This window comes from Dasypus novemcinctus, chromosome 2, assembly GCF_030445035.2.
Source record: "Dasypus novemcinctus isolate mDasNov1 chromosome 2, mDasNov1.1.hap2, whole genome shotgun sequence".
Lineage (NCBI taxonomy): Eukaryota > Metazoa > Chordata > Mammalia > Cingulata > Dasypodidae > Dasypus > Dasypus novemcinctus.
Window position 1 is genome coordinate 164,656,920 of NC_080674.1, and position 23,070 is coordinate 164,679,989.

The window sequence follows — 23,070 nt, forward strand, 5'->3', positions numbered from 1 at the left end:
TAGGCTTACCTAAAAAAAAATGGAGGAAGACTTAGGCAGTTCAACGCAAGAAACGAGCATTTTGTAAGGCAGAAGACAGCCATGGAGAGAGCAGTGTAACCTTGTATTGTGGAAAATATCCCAATAATTCTGCTATCCTCAAAGATGCAGAAAGCTCCTGGATCAGTCAAGGTTATCAAAGGCACATCGGAATGCCAAATACAAATGGGATTCCCCAACTAACACTATGGATGGTATTGGTCAGCTTGTGATCAAATATATGTAGTTACAAAGTTCCTTCTTTTTTAAAAATTTTATTTTATTTAAAGAAACAAACACATACCCATCTTCATTGCCAAGAGCCATGATTTTGCCATCTGCTTTCCAGCTTATCTCTGTGTGTACTGGCAATTTGTACTAGAAAGCAAAACAAAGCAATTTTGACTATAAATATTTGCTCTTCTCTCCATACAGCTTATGAATCAATGATGACAGCATGAGGAAAAAAACCCCAGAATTTAAAAATGTTCTAATTATACAATAGTCATTCTTGGAAATCTACATAATTAGTCAAAGTAGTAGTAAGAGCAAATGTTCTATTATAATTTCCTGATTGGGACAAAAAAAGGAGAGGCCAGTAAGCACTAAATGCCTACAATGTCTAACCTTATACAGTGAACTATGGTAAAAAGATTTTTTATCCCACAATAAAGAATGAAACATGTCTGTTGGCTTTGCCAATTTGTGGGTCATGGTCTCATTAAGAAAAGCTATACACACTCTCCTTGTTTACTTTTCTCTTCTAAGTTTCCTTTTCAGGAGCATCCCTTTCTACCTCGATATGTTGGTATTTCCCAAGGTTGCCCAAATTTCCATTTCTAGCCCAGACTCTTCCTCTCAACTTCTGATGCATTTATTTAACTGCCACTAAACTAAAAGCATTATATAAAGGAAAAGGAGATTTTTCTCTTTCATTATACTGCCAAATATTATGTTCAGACAATGTTTAAGACAATGAAGGAATTTAATCAATTAAAATGATAATTCTGTTTATGAATTAAATGTTATTTTCATACTAGCCATACCAAAAATGAGCAAATGATAGAAAATATATTCTTTTGAAAAGGTAAGGATATATTACCATTTATAGTTTGGCTTCAAAAGATAGTTCTGATATAGAGATATGCTGCCAGGATAATAAAGCAAATGCATTTAAGTGTGGGAATATGGTAAAGGGCATAAGGGAATTCTTTGTAGTATTCTTGCAGTTTTTGTATAAGTCAATTATTTCAAGATGAAAAATTGCAAATAAATATACAACCCCGTCTTGAGCAAAACATCTTGCAGCTTCATTTGGATACCAGATTATAAAGTTATTTTTACCAGGGTCTCACTTTGGAGCAACTGGCTGGCCTGAAAAGGATGCTTTATATCTAAGACCTGAAAGTTTATAATAAATTGTCACTTCAAACCTTTTTGTTGTTGTTAAGTTCTTTGCTTTAATGAAGGGTAAAGATGCCTGATGCATGTGTTATACATAACTCATAAATTCACTCAGAGCCTTTTAAGAACATTCAAGAAATCTGGCTGAGAATGATGGATATCTCCAATAATGGCACTTACTATGCAAGATAATCCAAGATGTAAAGATAAAGGAGAGACTTTAGACAAGAACTCACTTTGATTGAATTGGTGTCCCTGATGAGTTTGTTGATGTCAAAGGCCTCTCCACTAAGCTTCCAGGGGTTATGCTGTAAGACAATCCCTTCTCCTCCGCAGCTATATAAAGTAAGGGAAGGTCGGTCTCCTTCTCCTCCTAGAGTCAAGAAAAGAAAGCTCATCAGTTTTTTATTTCACAAGCTCAACTATTTGTTACTATAGTCTAAGTCAGACAATGTATATGAAACATTTTACTGTTCTTTACATGGAATGTAGTTGTTGGTAGAAGTAAAAGAAATAAGCTGATTCTACATTAACTTTTATGGTACAACACATTTGCTTTAAAAAATATTCTTCTGATATATGTTCTCAAACCAAAACTTTTATCTTGAGAATTTATACAGATAAACTTAAGTATGTCAGACACTCATTTTAAAGGGTACTATGAAAAAACCCACCACTTTAGGGCTAAGTAAAAGAAAGACAAGGCTGAGAGATGAGAACAGGGAAAGGGGTAAAATATAATCAGAGGCAAGAAGAAGAGATCATTTCAGAAACTAAGTTTGCTTTAATTGCAAAGAGAGATGATCAATACTCTATCAATAAAGTGAAATATTCTAATTCTGATAAAATGAAAAAGTGATAGCATGTGGTAGTAAAAAACAAAGGACTGGTTATTAGGACCCAGCATGAGATAACTACAGGTACAATGAAAAATTAAGCTCAAAGAGAAGAAACAATGCTTAAGACTTTGGGGAGACTTAAGATAGATGAATGGATTCTTGCAAGACTTCTGACTTATCACCTGCTACTACTGCTTTCATGGAGCCCTGGGACACTTTAGTATTTTAGAATTAAACTGAAAGAAAGAGAATACCCTCACATTTGTTACAGAATGGCTCAGACACTTACCCAGTGACATGGGTACTGGTGGTCCCCAGGCTAAAGTGTACACAGTCTTCTTATGATATGTGCTAGAAATCTGTGGAGGCCTTGGTGGGGGGTGGGGATTCGGGGGAAAGGAGGAAAACAAACAGAGATTTAAACAAAAAGACATGGTGGAACAAAGTCCGTCTTTTTTTAAAAGGTCTTTATAATAAACTCAATTGATGCTACTAGAGAAAAATATTTTATCAACATTTTTTTCCACATAGTTTACTGTAAAGAAGCCAACACCTAAAGAACATAGCATGCAATGATATCTACTACAGAAACAAGTAAGTCCCAAGTATACTTTGCCCAGAAACAAATGTTACCCCCACCCATCCTTCCAGTTGGCAGTCATTTTCCTCCTCACTCCCTCTGAACTGTTCAATTGGTTTAAGGGTCAAATATTCTAAAATTATATTGTTACATAGGAGCATAAAGGCTATCACAACTAGAGAAAAACAGTAGAGGTACCAAGATAGAAACTACAAATGGTTCAGCCTAGAACTAAGACTACTGTTATGGATGTATTATCACTTTCTAGATGTATCCATCTCATATTCAAGTGAAAGACTACAAGTCATTTTAGACTTACCCTGTGACAAGAACATCACATTGTCAAACTAAGATTTTAGGGTAGACAGGCTTTCAAGTATTTGATTTTGTTGTTTTAAAGAAACCTTGCAGCACTGTTATAATTTATAGTTATTCTAGATAATGAACCAACATTTCTTTGGATAAAACAAATAAAATATATAGTTCTGATTGAATGAGTAAAAAATGTATCTACGGCAACATCCTTATTCCTACTACATGTCTTTCCTAGTGTTAGTTTGAATATTTAGCTTATAACAACCAGAAGGTGTTAACAGAATCAACAATTTTATGATCACATAGAGCCATCTGAATTGCTGCATGATTTTATTTTCCTAATTATCTCTTTGAAGTACTGTTTTTGTTTACGAGAATAACAAAGAACAAGAGTTAAATTTATATTCTATGTAAATACTTAAAGAATCACTTAATAAAAAAAAGAGGTTAGTTTTGTAGTATAAGTGATTCTCACTTAGAAATGAATGGTCTAGAACAGGGTAAATATGGCCAGTATGAATAAGGTATCTAATCTTATTTAATTTTAAGGACTTTAAGATATGCAATGTGAGCCACAAACACAAGGCAGGCACATGTGTAAATTAAAATTCTCTAGTAGAGACATTAAAAAAGTAAATGAAACAAGTGAAATTTAATTTCATTATTATTTCATTTAACTCAGCATATAAAAAATATTATGTAAAATGCAATTAGGGAGTGGATGTAGTTCAAGGGGTTGAGTGCCTGCTTCCCACGTATGAGGTCCTGGGTTTGATTCCTGGTACCTCCTAAGAACAAAACAAACAAACAAAAATAAATGAAAAAATCAACTCGGGGAAGCCAGTGTAGCTCAGTGGTTTGAGTGCCGGCTTCCCACAAATGAGGCCCCGGGTTCAATTCCTGGCCTTACCTCAAAAACAAAACAGCAAAGCAAAACAAAACAAAACAAAACAAAACAAAGCAATTACAATTTAAAAAATTGTTGTGATATTTTACATTCTTTTTTTGGTACTGAGTCTTTGAAATCCAGCATGTTTTTATACTCAGACTCAACATATATCAAGTCCTCAATAACCACATGTGGCTGGTGACTACAAAATGGACAGTGCAGCTCTAGACACAAATTCCACTGTATAGGAAATAAGAGAAATGAGTTGGAAGTTACCACAAGGAAGTAATAAGACATATCCAAAATGTAAAATATTCTACCAAACCAAATCCATGTATTTGTAATCTTCAAACTGAAAAGGCAATGTTATGGAAAGAAAAGTCATGGCCCTATTCTAGATTAAGCAACTAAAAAGACAAAAAGAAAAGAACCATGACTGGGGAAACGGACTTTGGCCCAGTGGTTAGGGCGTCCGTCTACCATATGGGAGGTCCGCGGTTCAAACCCCGGGCCTCCTTGACCCGTGTGGAGCTGGCCATGCGCAGTGCTGATGCGCGCAAGGAGTGCCTTGCCACGCAAGGGTGTCCCCCGCGTGGGGGAGCCCCACGCGCAAGGAGTGCGCCCGTGAGGAAAGCCGCCCAGCGTGAAAAGAAAGAGCAGCCTGCCCAGGAATGGCGCCGCCCACACTTCCCGTGCTGCTGACGACAACAGAAGCGGGTGCCGCTGACAACAACAGAAGCGGACAAAGAAACAAGACGCAGCAAACAGACAACCAGGGGAGGGGGGGAAATTAAATAAAATAAATAAATCTTTAAAAAAAAAAAAAAAAAAAAAAAAAAGAACCATGACTGGACACTAATTTGAAAACCAAAACCAAAACCAAAAATAAACCTGAGGAAAACATACATTTTTGGCTCAAATGAGAAAATCTGAATATGGACAGGACATTAGAACGTATTATGGAATTACTGTTAATTGTAAATGTGACTATGATAGTGTGGTTACGGAGGGAATGTCCTTATTCTTAGAGTTGTAAAGGAGAAATGATATGTCATGGTGTCTGCAAATTAGTTTCATGTGTTTCAGGTAAAACATGTAAAGCAAGTGATATGCACATATATACAGATAAAACAAATATGGCCAAAGGTTAATAACTGTTGATGAAAAGTGTGCTTTGCATTAGTCTTTCAACCTTCAGACATGCTTGTAATCTTTTGTAAAAAAAAAAAAAGAAAAAAGAAAAAAGGTTGGGAAAAAAACAAAAGGAAACGGCTTATTTTGGTGGTTCCCAGAGATTATATGGGCTAAATCACAATCTGAAAATAAATAAATAAGTAAAATTCAGAGTTTTAAGCCCCAGTCTCAGAACTGGAATCCTATTTTAAAAAAGCTCCCCAGGCAAAGCTCATGTATATTCAGGTTTACAAACTCAAAATTAAATCCATCATTGATATTTTTGTCAAACATTTCTTACTTGTTGGAATAGGTATCATACAATCCCACTTTTCCATCATCGGTTCCAAAGGCCAAGCAACCTTCCTTGGTTGGGTGCCAGCACAGCTACAAAAAAAAAAGTTCCCAAATAAGAATATATGAGAGGACTGCACATTGTTAGGGAATCCTCAAGTTATCTTTCAAGCATCCAAATAGGACAATTTTTCTTGCTCTTGATTTCTTCTAATTTTAAAAGTAACAAATTCTCACCATTTAATAGAAACAAGCATTAAAAGCAAACTACTATGATTAAAATAAACCAAAAAAAAAGCAAACAAACCCCAAAGTCACCTGTAATGTCACCATTAAAAAAAAATAAAAGCCCATTAACAATTTTGTATCTCTTTCCAGACATTTTTTTTGTGAGTAAACTTAAGACACATATATAAAAAAAATGGGCTAAAACATTTCAATGATAAACAAATATCTCTATAATACACAGCTGAGTGAGGATGAAAGATTCCAGAACAATTTATAAAATGATTCTATTTATGATTAACAAAATTGGAAAGCTATACCACAAATCATCATGGTTTATGGGAGTGGAACAATGGAGTATAGGCTAGGTAGGAAAAAAATTTTGCTTTCTTCACTTCTGTATTGTTTGATTTTCTTTTTAATTGCTGTTAGACCAAAAAAGCCACAAAAGAAGTATAATTTTGGAGAAAAACAACAAAGAAATTATATATAGGGTTTGTAACTTGCATTCCATGTTTTATAATTTGCACTATTCATGAATCATTTACATCTTTCCACACCAAAGGCCTACATTCTAATTTTTAATAGTGTAATACCATTCCAACATAGGTTTCTATCATGATTAAATGTACCTTCTATGAGTGCACATGTAGGTTATTTCTAATTTTGTCCTACTAGAGAACATGGTGACCTGAAAATAGCCTTTAAAAATTTAAACTCTGAATTTTGGTATAACAGGTTTTGTTAGAGAAGATACTTCTCCTTTTCTAGTTTCTAACTTTATCCTAAATACCTTTGAGCATGTTTTCACTCCCAATAGAATTCACTTAGTGAGCAGGTATTCTCTAAATTAAATAAACTAATTAAACAGAATTAGTTATTTGGAAAAAAGTTCAAAGCCTCCTTACCGCTGTAACTTTGGACTTCACACCCTGCCAAAAACTTTTCACATCATAGTTGTTCTTTATGGAGAGTGTATTCCATATACGAATCATGCCATCCCCGACGCCTATGGCCAAAGAGCCTATGTCCACAGGAGAAAAAGCCAGACTGTAGGCAAACCCACCAAGGGAAGGCAGGGTCCAACAGCACTCCAGGGTGGCCATGTCCCAACATTTTACCTGAAAAGATTAAAGGTGAGGACTTAAATATTAAGAGAAGTAGAGAAACAAGAAAAATAATCAACTTTTCAAGTAGGATGAGTTCAGAGTGGGTCAGGTTAATATCAAGTAAATTCAGAGTCATATAATTAATAAATCAAAAAACCCAGGTCTCCCATTTCCCAGAGTTCAGTGCCTTTTCCACTCTACTCTATTATAGCATTAGTAATCTCCTAATTGGGTAAACTCTAAAAAAGGATAAAGAAGCCCAAGGACAATGGAAAAATGGAAGAAAAAAAAAAACCTCATACCCAAGAGAAAAGGAATGATAAGTTTTCAATTGTCAATTGTTTAACAGAAGGGTTTGGGAAAAAAAGTCTGTCAAATAAGCTCGGCATAATTATTACATGATAAGGGCATAGGTACTTCTAAAAATTTTTTTACTGTGGTAACATACATACAACATAACATTTCCCATTTCAACCACTTTCAAGTGTACAAGTTAGTAGTGTTAATTATATTCACAATGTTGTGGTACCATCACTACCACCCGTTACCAAAAAGGACATAAATTCTTAAAACTAATCATCTCTTAGAGAAACTTCACCACGAGCAGATGATTCTGCTTCTTTAACTAAAGACTAGGATATTTTAAAGCCAAAGTGATGATCTCACACATCCACTTTTCTTTATAAAGTCTAATTTAGCTAAAAAGTATCTTGCTTCTCCTGTTTTTATACTGTTGATTTATTTAGCCCTCATCATTAACAGTTACTCTGAATTTGGAACTCAGGTAGGATGGGGCATGGGGTGGAAAACGGATGGGTGGTTTTAAAAAGCACTCTCATCTGACCCCAATTGTAAATCACTATTATATATTGCTAAACCCAAATAAGCAATTCGTACATCTCTATCCATTGATGTAGAAAGCAGCAGTTGTCTGTTGTTCTCCGTTTGTAAAGGACTTAAATTAAACACAATTCTTGAATGATTCTGTCCTTCTAACGAAGTGCTAAAGAGGGTATACTTTCTTCTCCAAGACTGGGTGAGATCCCATAGTAGCAGTTCTCCTCTGTGAAGGAAAAACGTAAGTGTTAGTGATATGATCTATAGGTGGGGGTGTGTGTCTCTTCATGAATAACCCGGGCTGTGTGTGTCAAATAAAAAATTGCAGTCCTGCCCTTCATAACCATGCCAACCACTCCAGTCCCCGAGAGCCAATTAAGTGATATAAGATTGACACACTTTGAATATTCAGGAAGGATGCAAACTAAATATGCTAATTCAAGCTTACCTGGAATGTGAGAAGTATGTGTTAACTCAAGCTTATCTAGCACTCAAACAAAGCACCATTTGACTCTTCACTCCTATATCCTCAGTATAAAAAGAACCCGAAAATCTTATCTGGGGCTCGAGTTTTTGAACAGAAAAGTTCCTGAGCCTGGCTGGTAGTAAATAAATTTTTACATTCCCAAAATTATTACTGAGTCCTGGCCTTCCACACACGATTATTGAATCTCTCTGCTTCTACAACATTAGTTCCCTTTCACAGGCAATCTGAAAGCAAAAGTGATTGTTGAGTCACTGAGTCTGGGCCTTTAGGTACAAAATATAATTTAATTGTTCCTTTAAGGAGAAAACATTGGGGGAAACGGACTTTGGCCCAGTGGTTAGGGCGCCCGTCTACCACATGGGAGGCCCGCGGTTCAAGCCCCGGGCCTCCTTGACCCGCGTGGAGCTGGCCCATGCGCAGTGCTGATGCGCCCAAGGAGTGCCGTGCCACACAGGGGTGTCCCCCGCGTAGGGGAGCCCCACGCGCAAGGAGTGCACCCATAAGGAGAGCCGCCCAGCGCGAAGGAGGGAGCAGCCTGCCGAGGAATGGCGCCACCCACACTTCCCGAGCCGCTGATGACAACAGAAGTGGACAAAGAAACAAGACGCAGCAAAAAGACACAGGAAACAGACAACTGGGGGAGGGGAGGGGAATTAAATAAAAAAAAAAAAGGAGAAAACATTGTATATTCTGAAATATGCAGAAGTGCACCGAGTGTACGCACGTGCACGTACACGCACGCTCACCCCCCCAAAAGGTCACTGCCTACATGGAGGGAAAACACGTGGGAAGGATATTTTAGTAAATCCTTTCACTTCTTTTGAATCATGTGAATGTACCGACTATTGTTGAAGTATATTTATCGAAGAGCTTTAACTCTAAAATGTCACTGTAATTTGCACAGCCTTTTGCAAAAGGCCTTAAGACAGAATCTCTCTTTTGGGAGTGAGGATAGGATCATAGCTAACATTTCAGAGGAGTGTCAAACTGCTTTACCCATATTACCTCATTTAAAAGCAGAGACTTTGTCTGTGAAATTCATTTATTCCCAGCACCAGAAGCAGGTACCCAATAAATTTTGTTTAATGAGTGACATTAACCACCCTAAGAGATAGGAAATATTATAACTATCCCCTTTTAACACATGAAGTGACTGTAGCTCAGAAAAGCTGAACACTCAGCAGGTGAGTAACAGACCAAAAATGAAAATCAGTTCTGTCAGACTTCAAAGTCCACACTCTTAACCACTGGGCTATATTTATTCAATCTTTTCACAACTGTTAGGAGACAGCTCAGGAATTAGAGTCATGATTTTTCCATTACAAATGCCCCATTACAATATAAGCCTTAGCCACTGCTTTCTCCATCTTCTACATATAGAAAAAGACTAGGAACCCCTGAGGCCAAATGAAAAACAAAAGGTATCAGAGAAAACAGGACTAAAAAACACTTACCCAAAACAGCTAGATATTAGCTGTGTTGGTTGATCACTGGGCCAATGGAGTGTCAACCAAAGGCGCTCTTTAACAGTTGGGTCCATACCCCCTCCTCTTCTCTTCAGAAAGGGCAATTTCAAAATCATCACCCCTGCAGATTAAAAGAAGGTTAATGGGCACATTAACAGTGAAACTACATGCAAGAAGTCATCAGTTCACAATACAGTTTGTGGTATAAATATTTGTTAATTTGGTTATTTTGAATTCAGATCCCGCTTCCCCATTATTATAAATAGCAGTTAATACTAGACTAGCTATATTTAGGTCAAACAAGCCTTTACAGGTTGTCCTGGCAACCTAAACACATTGAGAATATTGTTCTTGTAGGAAAATGGGTTCCTAACTGGCACTGAGAACCCAGGTGATAATACAACACAAGATTCCCCAAAGGTAGAAGGAAAGAGGGTGGGATTCTTTCCTCTAGTTGGCAAAAATCCAACAAAAGAGTAAAACTGGGATACCCGCTTTACATATGCTAACGCATTTGGGCAAAGATAAAACGTTTGTGGTTTAAAATACAATGGAGAAAGAAGAGAAGACTGCTATAAAAAGAAAGGGAAGATTTTTATTATAAAAGTAATATCCACTTGGCCGGAAGCTTTTCTTTATTTATAAACTTAAGGTATAAGTTCTATTCAAAGAGAGAAGCATGGGAAGGCTAACGAACTGATGTCTCCACAATCTGGACAAATCACGCTTTTCCATTTAAATGTACATTTCTATGCTGGGTGCATATTATTTGTTTTGAATTTGTTCATTAAAAGCTCTAATTCTAGAAATCTCCATTCCTCTGACCCAGGCCTTATCAAGTTCCTGCTCTCATAAGAAACATCCAGTTTCCCAGGTCAAACAGTGATCCTAAAAAGCTAGAGTCAGAATCAAAAGCTCTTATTTCTAATGCCAAACCCAGATGTTCAGAGCAGAGAGTTCTAGCTCAGCTTAAACTGGGGAAGGAACTTTCTGGATAGAAAAGTAAAGAGCTGTTTTCCAATAGTTAATACCTTTTCAGAGCCCAGGACAAGAGAGAACAAGAAGTTTCTTTAACTGGACCAATACAGATTATTTCACAAAAGAAACTTCAATCTTACCTCGGCCTCTAGAGCAGCTCCAGATTCGAATGGTTTGATCTTTGCTTCCAGTGGCTAAGTAGCAGCCTTTTGTTACTGGAGTTTGTGTTATAATTTTCCCATTGAGAATTTCAGGTTCTTCTAAGGCAGATGGTAATTTTGTTTTAATTTGCACTGAACAAGCATTTATCAAAGAAAAGTTAGTCTGCAAAGGTTCCCAATACTTAACTGTCTCTTTCATAGATCTGATTTATAAAACCTAAAATTTTAAATATATTTCAAGTGATAAAATTCTAGCCACTTGTTCTTTAGCTCTAAAATGTTCTGAACCCTCCATTAAATCACCTCTACCTGAATTTTCCTCTTGATGTATGGATAAACAGTCTTCACCAGGCAGGGGACACCATACTATGGAGTGGATTTCATCATCGTGGCCTCGAAGTCTGTGAGTAACTTCTCCTTTCTTACTGATGTCAATTACAACCACTATACCATCCTTGTAGCTAAAAAACAAGAGTTATAAATATTACTAAAAAATGAAACTAGATAGAAAGCCCTTTTAGTAAATTTTTTGGCTTAAGAGCTATTATTCTGCATTTTTTTGTTGTTTTTTGTTTTTTTTTATTTCTTTCTCTTCCCTTCCCTCCCTCCCTCCTCCCCCCCCCAGTTGTCTGCTTTCTGTGTCCATTCGCTGTGTGATCTTCTGTGTCCGCTTGTATTCTTGTCAGCGGCACTTGGAATCTGTGTCTCTTTTTGTTGCGTCATCTTGCTGTGTCAGCTCTCTGTGTGTGCAGTGCGAGTCCCGGACAGGCTGCACTTTTTTTGCGCTGGGCAGCTCTTCTTATGGGGCGCACCCCTTGTGGGTGGGGCTCGCCTACAGAGGGGACAACCCTGCGTGGCACAGCACTCCTTGCGTGCATCAGCCCTGAGTTTGGGTCAGCTCATCACACAGGTCAGGAGGCCCTGGGCCCTGGGTTTGAACCTTGGACCTCCCAAGTGGTAGGCCGATGCCCTAGCCATTGGGCCAAATCCACTTCCCTATTCTGCATTTCTAAAAGTTAAGTTCATTTGGGATGGGGGGAAGGGAAGAGGACAAGAAATTTTGTTCTGTTCTTGTTCTGAAGTGTTCACTTCATGTGTTCATTTATTTTTGTCAAAACCTTCTGACTACATAACCAAACTCTTGGCATTAATAATATTGCACACATACCTGGTACTCAGCTCAAATGCTTTTGTTTTCTTTTTTCTTAAAAAAGAATAAATTTTATAGGGGTCTGTAAACTCCTCTAATTAGAAACAAATTTGTCCTTGTAAAGAAATCTTTTCACAAGTTGTCCTGCTTTTCTAACTCTGAACCTAACAAAAACTGCAGAACTCTATATTCTAAGATTTGGATATTTCAAGTCTGTCATTTTATGAATTCAGAAGTAATGGAGAAATTCTAATATGTAATATTTTAAGATGATGATGTATTTCATACACACAAAAAAGTACCTACCATCCAGCTAAGAAACAAATAATTACCAATATAGTTAAAGTCTCTGTGTATCCTTTTCCAATCAAATTCTGCCCCTCTCTTCCCTGGAGGTAAATTGCTGTCATGAATTTCATGTTATATTATCCTTAGTCTTTGTATATATTCCTAAATAAGGGAGAGAATTATTTTGTATATTTTAAAACACACATAAATGGTATGAGATTGTCTATTTTTCTGTGCTTGCTTCTTTCACTCATTCTGTTTGGGGATCACTGATGTTGACACTTGTCACTCTAGTTCATGATCACTTACACTACTGTAGAGTGACTATTATGTATGTATGTACCTCAGTTTATTTATCTCTTATCCCTTTGAAGAGCTTCCATTTTTTGCTATTACAAACAAAAAATGCTGCTGCTCATGTTTTTGTATACAACTAAGAAAATTTCAGGTTCAATGTCTAGTAAAAAGAATTGCCAGAATGTAAGACATGCATAGCTGTGCTTTACTAGAAACTGCAAAAATTTTCTCCAGTGTGGTTGTACATATTTATATTTCTTACATTTTAGATTATTCTTTAGGAAAAAAACCCATATAGCATTAAGAGAAAAAAAAAATAAAACCCCACAGAATATATCAATCTTTGAAGATGTGGACCTTGAACATCACCAAGTTATGCAACTTAAGACAAACCAAATTAAGAAGTTCTGCAATTTCAGGCAAATCTTCAGGGCATACTCACCATGTTAAATATCTTCTAAAACCAAACCAGTGTGTTTCAAGACTGTGACTGACTATGGTTTCCTCTACCTGGAAGGCCCTTTTCTTCTTCTGAATACCACCTGCTCTTCAAGGCTCAGTTTGATTCAAGTTCTCAACCTCTGACCTCTGCCTGCTATCCTTTCTGCTCATTCTCCCTAGTATCACTACTGCCAACAATCCTCCCAATTCAGAGACCTCCAATGAATGCACTGACTCCTTGATGTTTTCACTATCACTTACCCACACCTGTCTTCCCATCCAGCACAGATTCCAGTCCATCATTATAGTCATTCCCTTGAAAACACACTTTTCTCCCTTGTCCTCTCTCCCTCACGGGTATTTATCCACAAACCTCAAACCTAGTTGGATCCAGCCATCTCTTTTCTCAACCAGTTGAAGATGTTTAAATTTCTGACCACAATCCTTACATGGCACTCAACAATGACCACTGGTCCTACAATGTCTCCAATAAGTTCACTATCCCATTCTCTGAGATGACTGTTTTCTCCCCACATCCAGTTCTATCTCCACCCTGAACTTGACAGTTCCACTCTAATTTATACTTCACTGAGAAAATCAGAAGCCATCAGAATGGAATACCCACTTCTTCCCACCAGATCTACAAACCTACCTGTACCTGTTTCCATATTGTCAGCTGTTCTTTTTGCTTGGGATATGGATCCAATCCCCTTTGACTTCTAAACAGCTTCACTCCTGCATTTATCACCTTTTACTCTAGTATAATCTCTCCCTCTTCTAAAACACTTTCATCAGGATAAAAACATGTCATTGTGATCATCCATTTAGATCCCTAACTACCATAAACCTCTGGCTTCTATGTACATTTTTACAGTAAACTTTGTGAAAAAGTCATCTCCATGTGCATCTCCACTACCTTCCCCAGTCTCTTGAATTGACTCCAATCAGACTTTCTCCTTCGACATTCTAGTGAAATTGCTCATGTTGCCCTTGAAACTAGAGGAGACATATTTAGGAGAGACATGGAATGCTGAGGGACTGCGGGTTGCCTGTTCAGGCAGCTCACTTGCAACAACCTTGGTGACAGATCCCAATACCAAATCTTTTCCAATCTAGAGGAAGAGCTCAACATTGGAGAGTCAGATCTGAATCATCTAACACTCTGGAAGTAAATGTTATATCCAAGGGCAAGTATAGAGGGAGAGAAAGGTCAAAGAGGACATTTCCTACATTTGGAAGTTGAGAGGAGAATTAAGAAATGAAGAATGAGGAAAGTACAGTATCAGGGAAAACAAGAAAACAGAAACAAAGAAAGGGAGTGGGAAAGACAATAAGGATCTGGAGGTCACAGGAAATGATGCCAAAGGGGGCGGAGGGAGCAGTAAGCACTTATAAATGGTCTCCTTTGAGGAATAAATGAATGGGAGGAAGTAAAGCAAATACAAAATATAATCATAAACAAAAATAAATCATCAATATAGATGGCACAGTACTTACCCAATGGCTACTAAATCTTCATGATGAGGTGAACAAGTAAGACAGAAAATTGTCCTGGGCTCTATAACGAGGTGCTGGCTGTCATTTCTGTTAAGCCAGTAACAAAAAACTACTCCTTTTTCATCTCCAGATACTATTAAGTCCTTTACTCGAGGAGACCAATGTAATGCTGATATTGTATGCTTTAAAACAAATAAATATGTCTTTGTCTCTCATTTTCCAATGCTGAATTTTTAACCTTTATCAAACATCATCATAATGCTAGAACATTATAGGCACTTAAGAAATACTTGTTAGTACAGTTGTATAGTAAGACTTTATTATCAAATAATAGAAAAATGTAGGCTTTTTGGGAAAAATAATTTTTTCAAAAAACCTATTTTTTCCTTTAATAGCTTACATGCAAGGTTCTTACTAAGATTACGTGAGTCTTTTCCTTTCCTTTGTTTTCTCAAAAGATAGGCATGCCAAGTAATCATCCAGTTTAGAAATTAGTTTCATTCATTAATTTATGGTTTATATGAGGGGTTGGCAAACATTCTCTGTAAAGGACCAGATAGCAAATATTTTAGGCTTTGTATCTCTTCTGCCTTTGTAGCATGAAAGGAGCCACAGACAATGCTTAAATGAATGACTGTTGCTGTGTCCCTATTGCTAAACTATTAATACAAACAGGTAGCAGAGTAGTCTGCCTACCTCTGGTCTATATAAAGCTCCTCTAAAAAGTTTTGAGGCACCTTACAATATACTCTTTCTGATCTAATTAACAGATGCAATTATAGATATGACCTTGCACAGATGAGCTAGCAAATGTGTACTTGAAACAAAGTAACACTCAGCACAAATATAAAAGTGGTCTGAGAAACCATTAAGCCATGTTACCTGATGGAGTGCATGCTCTGTCACAACTGTTTTTGTCTCTATATCCCAGATTTTCACAGTCCCATCATCGGAGCTGGTGGCACAGAGGTTGTATTGACCAGGGTGATGAGAAAACGTGAAGCCAGAGACTCTTTCGGTGTGCCCCACCAACTCCCCTATTACTTGAAGCAAAACCAGACACCAAGTTAATGAAAGTTGTTACCCAAGATTCCAGGCAGAATCATATCGGTTGCATGGTGAACAAGAAGATGCTTTGGAGTTAATTAACTCACAATATAACAAAAAAATCTACGGAGTCACAATCACAAACCCCAAGTTCTGGCACTGGCTCTGACACATGACTTATGTCCCTGAGCCTCAGTCTTCTCAACTGTAGTAAGATGCTGAATTTCCTTGCGGTGCCTAAAAGTACCCTCATATGAAAAATATAAAAGTGATTCTTATTAGATCCGATCAGAGATCGATGGAATAAAATACACGTATGGCATGTCATCATCCAAGGCACAATTAAACCCTAGTTTGGAGAATGACAGTATGTCGCTCAACCCATTCGCTTTACAGAAAAGAAGATTACATATTTCCAAGATCTTTCTTAGGCTCTAGAGTTGTAAGCAGGAAGGCTATGCCAGGAAGGCTCGCAGGGGACCTGCGCATCCGCGTGGGGAAGAGAAGCCATAAACGTTATAAAAGCCTGGGGCCAGATAGGGCTGAAGTCTCAGTAAAGGAGCGGTCCCACGTGCAAGCGCCAGGAGGCAGGACCTGTCTGCCACAGCTCAGTCTTGGAGACACAGACACGACTAGGCTGAGTGACTGCGGCCAAATCATTCCCCCTGCCTTAGGCCTATCTCTAGGAAAAGTGGTGGTTAAAGAAGCCCACTGGGCTGCCCGGGGGAACATGAGAAGAAAAGAAAGGCTCGAGCCCGGGGGGAGGGATTACCTCGAAACGGGGGCGTCCCGGGGCTCGTGCCCGGGCCCACGCGGACCAGGAAGACGGAAGTCCGCGCCGCGAAGCCAAAGAGGCCCCCGGGCACAGTGTCGCTGCTTCGGGCGCAGTACCAGTTAGGGGAGGGCGGTAGAGTCTGCGGCTCCTGGTCCATGACTGCGGGCCGCCGGGACTGAAGAGGCAGCAGCCAGAGCAGTCACTCGGCAGACGCACGCCGAAGCTGGAAAGGGAGGCGGGGCGGGTTCGGAGCCCCGCCCTTTTGACCCCGTCGCTACGGCGCGCGCGGAGGCCCAGGCCGCGTCGCAAGCTACACTCCCGCAGCCGCCTAGCGGTTTCGGAGGGCGGGGCTGCGCTCGCTGCGATCTGCTTGCTAACCTAGCCCGCCGCGCGAGTTCCGCCGCAGCTCCGGGCTGAGGGTCTGGTGCTGCCTGAGCCCATCCCCGGAATTAGGTATTCTTGCTTCTCACAGGAAAGACATAATAAAGGGGTAAGACCTCACATTTCTGGTTTATTCTTCGGACCGGTTCAACCTCCATTCCCATTCCCGTGTCAAAAATTTTTTAATCGCTCAAGTGCGAGGGCAATTTGATAACTACAAGAGGCCAATTAACAAAAAAGATAAAGGGAGGAATCAGGATTCATTTCTGCAATTGGGTGGAAATTCTGATCTGGGTTTTTAGTACTCTTGATGTGGGCTATGGGTGGAAGGCTCTTTGTCTCTTCAGAGATAACTAAGTTGTTTGACTTGTGGGTGTGAAACGGTAAGAGGCTGCAGTCCTGCTCTTAGGGACCAGCAGGCTCCAGTCCCAGGAAATGTTTAACAAAGCAAGGGCTATAAACTTTAAGTATTTAGGGGAAATGCAAAAACCAAGGCTTATCTAAAATGTCTGGAGTCCTTGCTAAAAGCTTACCTAAGATGTGAAAGAGATATATGCTAATTGAAGCCTATTGAGAACTGAAACAAAGGGACCATTTGGCCTTTCCTCTCTGTATAAAAAACGTTTGAAAATCTTGTTCGGGGCTCGGGATTCAAACTGAAAGCTCCCGAGTCCGGCCGGCCGTCAATAAACCATTTTTCCTTCTCAAAATCATTGCTGAGTCCTGGCCTCTCTATACTCAAATAATTGAACTTCTCTTAAATTCCACAACACTCTAAGATTAAAAAGAAGCAAGAATGGATTGATTCTTTTTATTTGCTTGGTTGAGTGCCAAGTCTGAAGGGAACTGTTGTAGTAAATGTTATGAAAGAAAAAATGGAAGTTTCCTTCCAAGTCACAACGTGCAGATTCTCCATTTACACTCTCCTACTCCTGAATTACTTGTTTGCATTGGAGAGCTAGCACTTAAGCATGGAGCGAAACGAAATCTGAAATACCTATCCTTAACATAGAGAGGGCACACATCGATAATAGGATGTGGGCGGGGGCATTAACTTTGGAGGCACCCAAAACTCTGGTTTTGCCAGTTGATATCCGAGAGACTAATTTATCCGAAATCTGTTTCTTCATCTGAAGGAAGATGATAACCCATGCCTTGTTGAATTGCTGTTAAAAAATAAATGAGATTTACTTAGTACAGTGCCTGTTGGGACATACATGGTAGTAAGTGCCCGATGAATATTAATTCATATCTTGGAGGTTAACCTGGAGATTTAGCAGGGATTAGGACCTCATACTTTGTATTTGAACTGCTGCTTCTTTGAAAGAGCATTCAGGCGATCTTTAGTGATGTTTACAACAAGGCTGTGTGGTAGAAATAGTTATTTCTGACTATATTTTACTCAGGAAAATACTGAGGCCCATCCGGGCTTGGTGATTTGCTTAGGAACTGTTTCCCTATTCCTTTCAGACCATTTGTGAGGTGAGGCTTTGCAATTTCTCTGGATCCCGCTAAATTTCCGGCAACTCACTAGTTTTAAGCCTTTATTAAGTCATTCTTTCCCAAGCATGCCGATCTAACCACGCGTTAAGCTCCAGCCGCGTTTCACGGTCTCCATGACAACAGCGCGGGTATAGGGCGTGGTGGGTCTCCAGATCCGAGCAATTCCGGAGTACTGCGCATGCGTCTTCTCTGGCCGGTGCGTGAACTCGGACGCTTCCGTGCGAGCGGGAAGATGGCGACCGCGGTACTGCGGTGGTTGGGTGAGATTTCTTAGGGGTTAAGGGACGGAAGAAGGGGGGGAGGCGGGAGTCTGAATTGACGACTTGTGTTAATGTTGCAGGTACGTTATGCATTCAGAATCTGAGGAGCCGGGGGAAGCTGACCTTGGGGTGAGTCTTTCGCCTCGGGGTTGCAGAAGGGTCCAAGACCTCTTTACTAGTTGCCAGTTACTGAGAGCCTGTGTGTCAAGGCGTCAAGGTCTGCTGCCTTTAGGCGCTAAGATACAGAGACGAACCAGACAGCCAGGGTCTGTGCTTTGTAACTTCATTTTACCGCCGTCGTTTTTTAACCGTGTGATTTTAAAAAAGTTACTTATCTTTCCTAAGCTTGAGTTATTTCTTATGAGATTAATATTACTATTTTCCTCATAGAATTTTTATGAGGATTAAATGAGATAATGCACATGAAGTGTTTAGTACAGTGCATGGCCTATAATAATACCACCCTAGGTCTTAGCTGCCCTTGTTGTTTTTATGGTTATAAACTATTGAATTCCTGTTATATTTAGTCCTGTCCTAGGTTCTTGGGTCAGGTAGATGAAGATGCAGGCCAAAGAAGAAAATGGGAAGTGCTGGTCCTTAGCATTTGCCGCAGTTTGCTTTCTTAACGTTATTTTCTCTGACTTACGCCCAACATGTTAATTTACTTTTTCTGAATATGCTGTGTATTACCTGCTTCTTGCCTTTTTTCGTGCTGTGCCCTCCCTCCCTGTCTATAACTGCAGTCCTACTCATTATTCAAGCCCCTCTTCAAATTTTCCCCCTTGAGGAGGTGTTCTCAACTTTTTGCTAAAACTGAAAGAAATTTTCTGCCTCCTTTTAGCAGATCCTCCTTGGATCATGGGTTCATAAATGTGTTTGTGTCCTTTACTAGCTTGTATCTTCTAGAGAGGTAGTGATACTTCTTGTTTCTCTTTGTAGCTCCAGCAAAGGGTCTTTCACAAAGTATTTTGTTAATATTTGTTGATTTGAACTGTCCTGCACCAACTTATACTAGAAACTCTGAGCAAGTAACTTAAGCATTTTTGGCTTTAGTCTTTTCATCTGTGTCACATATTCAAGAGTGTTGGGTTTGCTAGATAATCTCTAAGGCCCTTTCCATTTCTGAAGTTATGAATCCCCATTCTGAACTTCTAAATGGGGAAGACAAGTTATGTCCATATGAAAACTAAGTAGGAAAGGTATAAATAATACTCATGATAACCATATAAAATTTTAGAGAAGATCTAATTCAGTGATTAGAAACTGAATTGCATACAAGGATCGGACAGGTAATAGAAATGAGTGAATTAGAAGTAGTCAGTGTGAAATAAGTGGGAATGGCAGGGCCTGTGGCAGTCAGTGGAATTTTTGCTTCATCTAAAAACAGTGAATTGGATTAAGAAAAAGATGTTGCTGTCCAAATTAAACATTTCTGCAAGCAGACTGGTAGCAGATTCAAGTCTTCAACCTTTGAATTCCAAGTCTCTCATTTTACTGACAACTGCAAATAAGTTTTGTGACTTACTGAAGGCTACATAGTTAAGGGATTTGAACAAAAAAATCTCTTGGCTTTAAGTTTTGCTCTTTTACACCACAGGATGGATGGAATGGTGGGCACTAAGGTGTTTGTCAGGGGAGTCTTTTTGGAAGAGGTATTTTTGTTTTTTTTCTTTTTGTTTTAAGGAGTGAAAGAACATTTTGGTTATTTAGAAATAAACTGGGGAACAGATAAAGCTCAAGTGGTTGAACACCTGCTTCCAATGTATGACCTCCTGGGTTTGATGCCCAGTACTCCTAAAAACAAAACAAAAACAAAATGAAAAAACCAACTCTCCTTGAGGAGTGGATGTAGCTGAGTGGTTGAGTGCCTGCTTCCCATGTATGAGGTCCAGGGTTCAATTCTTGGTACCTCCTAAAACATAAAGAGATAGAAGGACTAGTCTAAAAGCTTGAAGGCACTAATGACTAAGCTAGGTTAATATTTTCCACAAGGGAAACCAAGTTGGAAATGTCATGTAATTAGCAGTTTTGGTGGACAAATGATGACAGCAATGTAATATATTTGAATAAACACTGGGTTGCAGAAGATAGAGTGAGCTAGATTTCAACCCTGACTCTGTTGTGGCCTTGGGCAATATACTTAACTTCTCTGAGGATCAGCTTCTTCATCTTAAAAAAAAGAGAATAATATCTGCCTTAGAGGGAAATATGGTGAGGGGATGGTATCATCTTGATGTTTTTTGAAAGGAATCATATTTTATGCTGGAGTAATTAGCCATTCTATACTCCCAGATAAGGTTCCATCTCTCATCTGCAGTTCTGTTTTTATAAAACAGTAGGCAAGAAGATAAGAAACAGAAACATAAATTAGTGCACTTTTCTATTTAGTTTGGCCAGTCATAAAAGACTTTTCTAAAGTAAAGGTTAGAAATTATTTCTGATTTTCGTTTATCTCTGCTTTCAGTATTCTGATTGCCGGGGCCAGCAAGATTTGGCGACATTGACTTTGTGCCCTTCTTACCCTGTTATCTGAGGGGTTGTGATTCCTTGCCTTGCAGGGTAGTGGTTCTTAAATTTTGAGTTATAGACCCCTTTGAGAATATGAGGAAAGCCACAAAGTATCTTCCAAGAAAAATGCGTATTGCATTCAGAATTTTGCTTGTCATTTCATAATCCTCAGTTTAGGAATCTGCCCAGGGACATCATAGTTAAACATAAGCATCTGTTTGTGATGCATGAGGTGTTGTAATGCTTGTTATGCAACGAGTACACAGTAATGATTAGTGATGTAAAGTATATTGGAAAGTGGCCCTTTGCATTACTGGTTGAAATAGTTCTCTCTATTTTGAAAAATTTCTGTCTTACAGGAAAGTTTTAAGAACTTTATAATGAACCCCTTTATATCCTTCAACTGAATTCACTATTGGCTTTATCTCTATAAATAGACATGCCTTTTTCTTTTTTTTTTTTTTTCTGGTCTGTATCATTTGAAAGTGAGTTGTAGACATAAGATTCTTTACTTCTGAATACTTTGGATGTATTTCCTAAAAATGAATATACTCTCTAAAAACCATAAACTGTGATCAAAATGGGTGGTATAATTTATTGCTCTTTTAATATTTTGGTTAGAAGTATTCAAATAGAGATGAAGTGTTAACACTTATTTTTGAAAAAAGAGAACCATTATTTGTAGCTTGACAATAACTAAAGTGATAATGTGTTAAAACAAGGAGACCTTATGGATAGACATTTTCAATTCCATGATATTTATGTTCATTTGGTAAGTCTTTGTTTAAGTAACACTTTATTCCTTTCAAAGCACTCTCAAGACAGTTTTTCATTTGGTGTTGTGTCTGGTTGAAGTCTTAATTCATAGATCTGAAATGTCTCTTTTGAAAGAGGTCTTGCAGGAAAGTGGCTGTGGCTCAAGCAATTGAGCTCCTGTTTACCATATGGAGGACCCTGGTTCTATCCCCGGGACCTCCTAGTTAAAAGAAAAGTAAAGAAAAAAGGTGTCCCAGACCTGCGTGGTTTGGAGAGGAGTACCAAAAAGATGATGATGCAACCATATAGGGAGAAAAAAAGAGGTCTTTTAAGTCACCTTCAGGTCTCTAAATAAGAAAGACTCGATAAATTACACCTATCCTACTCCTTCAGCCTGGAGTGCCCTTTTACCTGCTCTCTGAATGTACAATGCTACTTTTACCCACCTTCTTGAAACCATCCTGATTGCCGCAGGCCTCGTAATTGCTCCTCCTGACATCTTAATGCCTGTTTCACATTTATGGTTAATTCTATCTCTGTCTCCCCACCTGATTTTATTTATTTATTTATTTTTTAAAGATTTATTTATTTATTTAATTTCCCCCCCTCCCCTGGTTGTCTGTTCTTGGTGTCTATTTGTTGCGTCTTGTTTCTTTGTCCGCTTCTGTTGTCGTCAGCGGCACAGGAAGTGTGGGCGGCGCCATTCCTGGGCAGGCTGCACTTTCTTTTCACGCTGGGCGGCTTTCCTCACGGGCGCACTCCTTGCGAGTGGGGGCTCCCCCACGCGGGGGACACCCTTGCGTGGCACGGCACTCCTTGCGTGCATCAGCACTGCGCATGGCCAGCTCCACACGGGTCAAGGAGGCCCGGGGTTTGAACCGCGGACCTCCCATATGGTAGACGGACGCCCTAACCACTGGGCCAAAGTCCGTTTCCCTCCCACCTGATTTTAAATCACTTGTGGCCCTGGAACATGTTTTATTTTTATTTTTTTTTATTTATTTATTTTTTTTAATTTTTTTATTTTTTATTGACTTTGTAATAATATTACATTAAAAATATATATGTGAGGTCCCATTCAACCCCACCCCCCCACCCCCCCCTCTCCCCCCCCCCCCCAACAACACTCGTTCCCATCATCATGACACATCCATTGGATTTGGTAAGTACATCTTTGGGCACCTCTGCACCTCATATACATTGGTTCACATCATGGCCCATACTCTCCTCTATTCCATCATGTAGGCCCTGTGAGGATTTACAATGTCCGGTGATTACCTCTGAAGCACCATCCAGGGCAGCTCCATGTCCCTAAGACGCCTCCACCTCTCATCTCTTCCTGCCTTTCCCCATACCCTTTGTCCATTATGTCCACTTTTCCCAATCCAATGC

At 39.1% G+C, this 23,070-nt stretch overlaps 2 protein-coding genes across 12 annotated transcripts in view; one reads left to right on the forward strand and one right to left on the reverse strand.

Annotated features, from left to right (window-relative positions):
- Positions 1–16,534, reverse strand: part of GEMIN5 (gem nuclear organelle associated protein 5) — a 43,791-nt gene extending 27,257 nt beyond the window's left edge. Inside the window, exons 1-12 of one of the 5 annotated variants that reach the window (XM_058281267.1) lie at positions 16,268–16,534; positions 15,331–15,491; positions 14,449–14,630; positions 11,085–11,236; positions 10,755–10,871; positions 9,625–9,757; positions 7,744–7,909; positions 6,646–6,858; positions 5,520–5,605; positions 2,551–2,630; positions 1,659–1,795; positions 323–396 (exon numbers count right to left, since the gene is read on the reverse strand). In XM_058281267.1, coding sequence (XP_058137250.1) covers positions 323–396; positions 1,659–1,795; positions 2,551–2,630; positions 5,520–5,605; positions 6,646–6,858; positions 7,744–7,909; positions 9,625–9,757; positions 10,755–10,871; positions 11,085–11,236; positions 14,449–14,630; positions 15,331–15,491; positions 16,268–16,427 — 1,661 coding nt within the window. In that variant the 5' untranslated portion in view covers positions 16,428–16,534. Of the gene's footprint in view, positions 1–322; positions 397–1,658; positions 1,796–2,550; positions 2,631–5,519; positions 5,606–6,645; positions 6,859–7,743; positions 7,910–9,624; positions 9,758–10,754; positions 10,908–11,084; positions 11,237–12,257; positions 12,376–14,448; positions 14,631–15,330; positions 15,492–16,267 lie in introns of those variants that run through there. The other 4 variants (XM_004485313.3, XM_058281255.2, XM_071210873.1 and 1 more) reach the window with 4 other exon arrangements.
- Positions 16,535–18,309: 1,775 nt separating this feature from the next.
- Positions 18,310–23,070, forward strand: part of MRPL22 (mitochondrial ribosomal protein L22) — a 112,874-nt gene continuing 108,113 nt past the window's right edge. For 2 of the 7 annotated variants that reach the window (XM_071210879.1, XM_071210885.1), the window contains exons 1-2: positions 18,345–18,414; positions 18,495–18,543. In XM_071210879.1, the coding sequence (XP_071066980.1) occupies positions 18,387–18,414; positions 18,495–18,543 (77 nt within the window). In that variant the 5' untranslated portion in view covers positions 18,345–18,386. Of the gene's footprint in view, positions 18,415–18,494; positions 18,544–23,070 lie in introns of all 7 variants that reach the window. The other 5 variants (XM_004482588.4, XM_012521234.3, XM_071210881.1 and 2 more) reach the window with 5 other exon arrangements.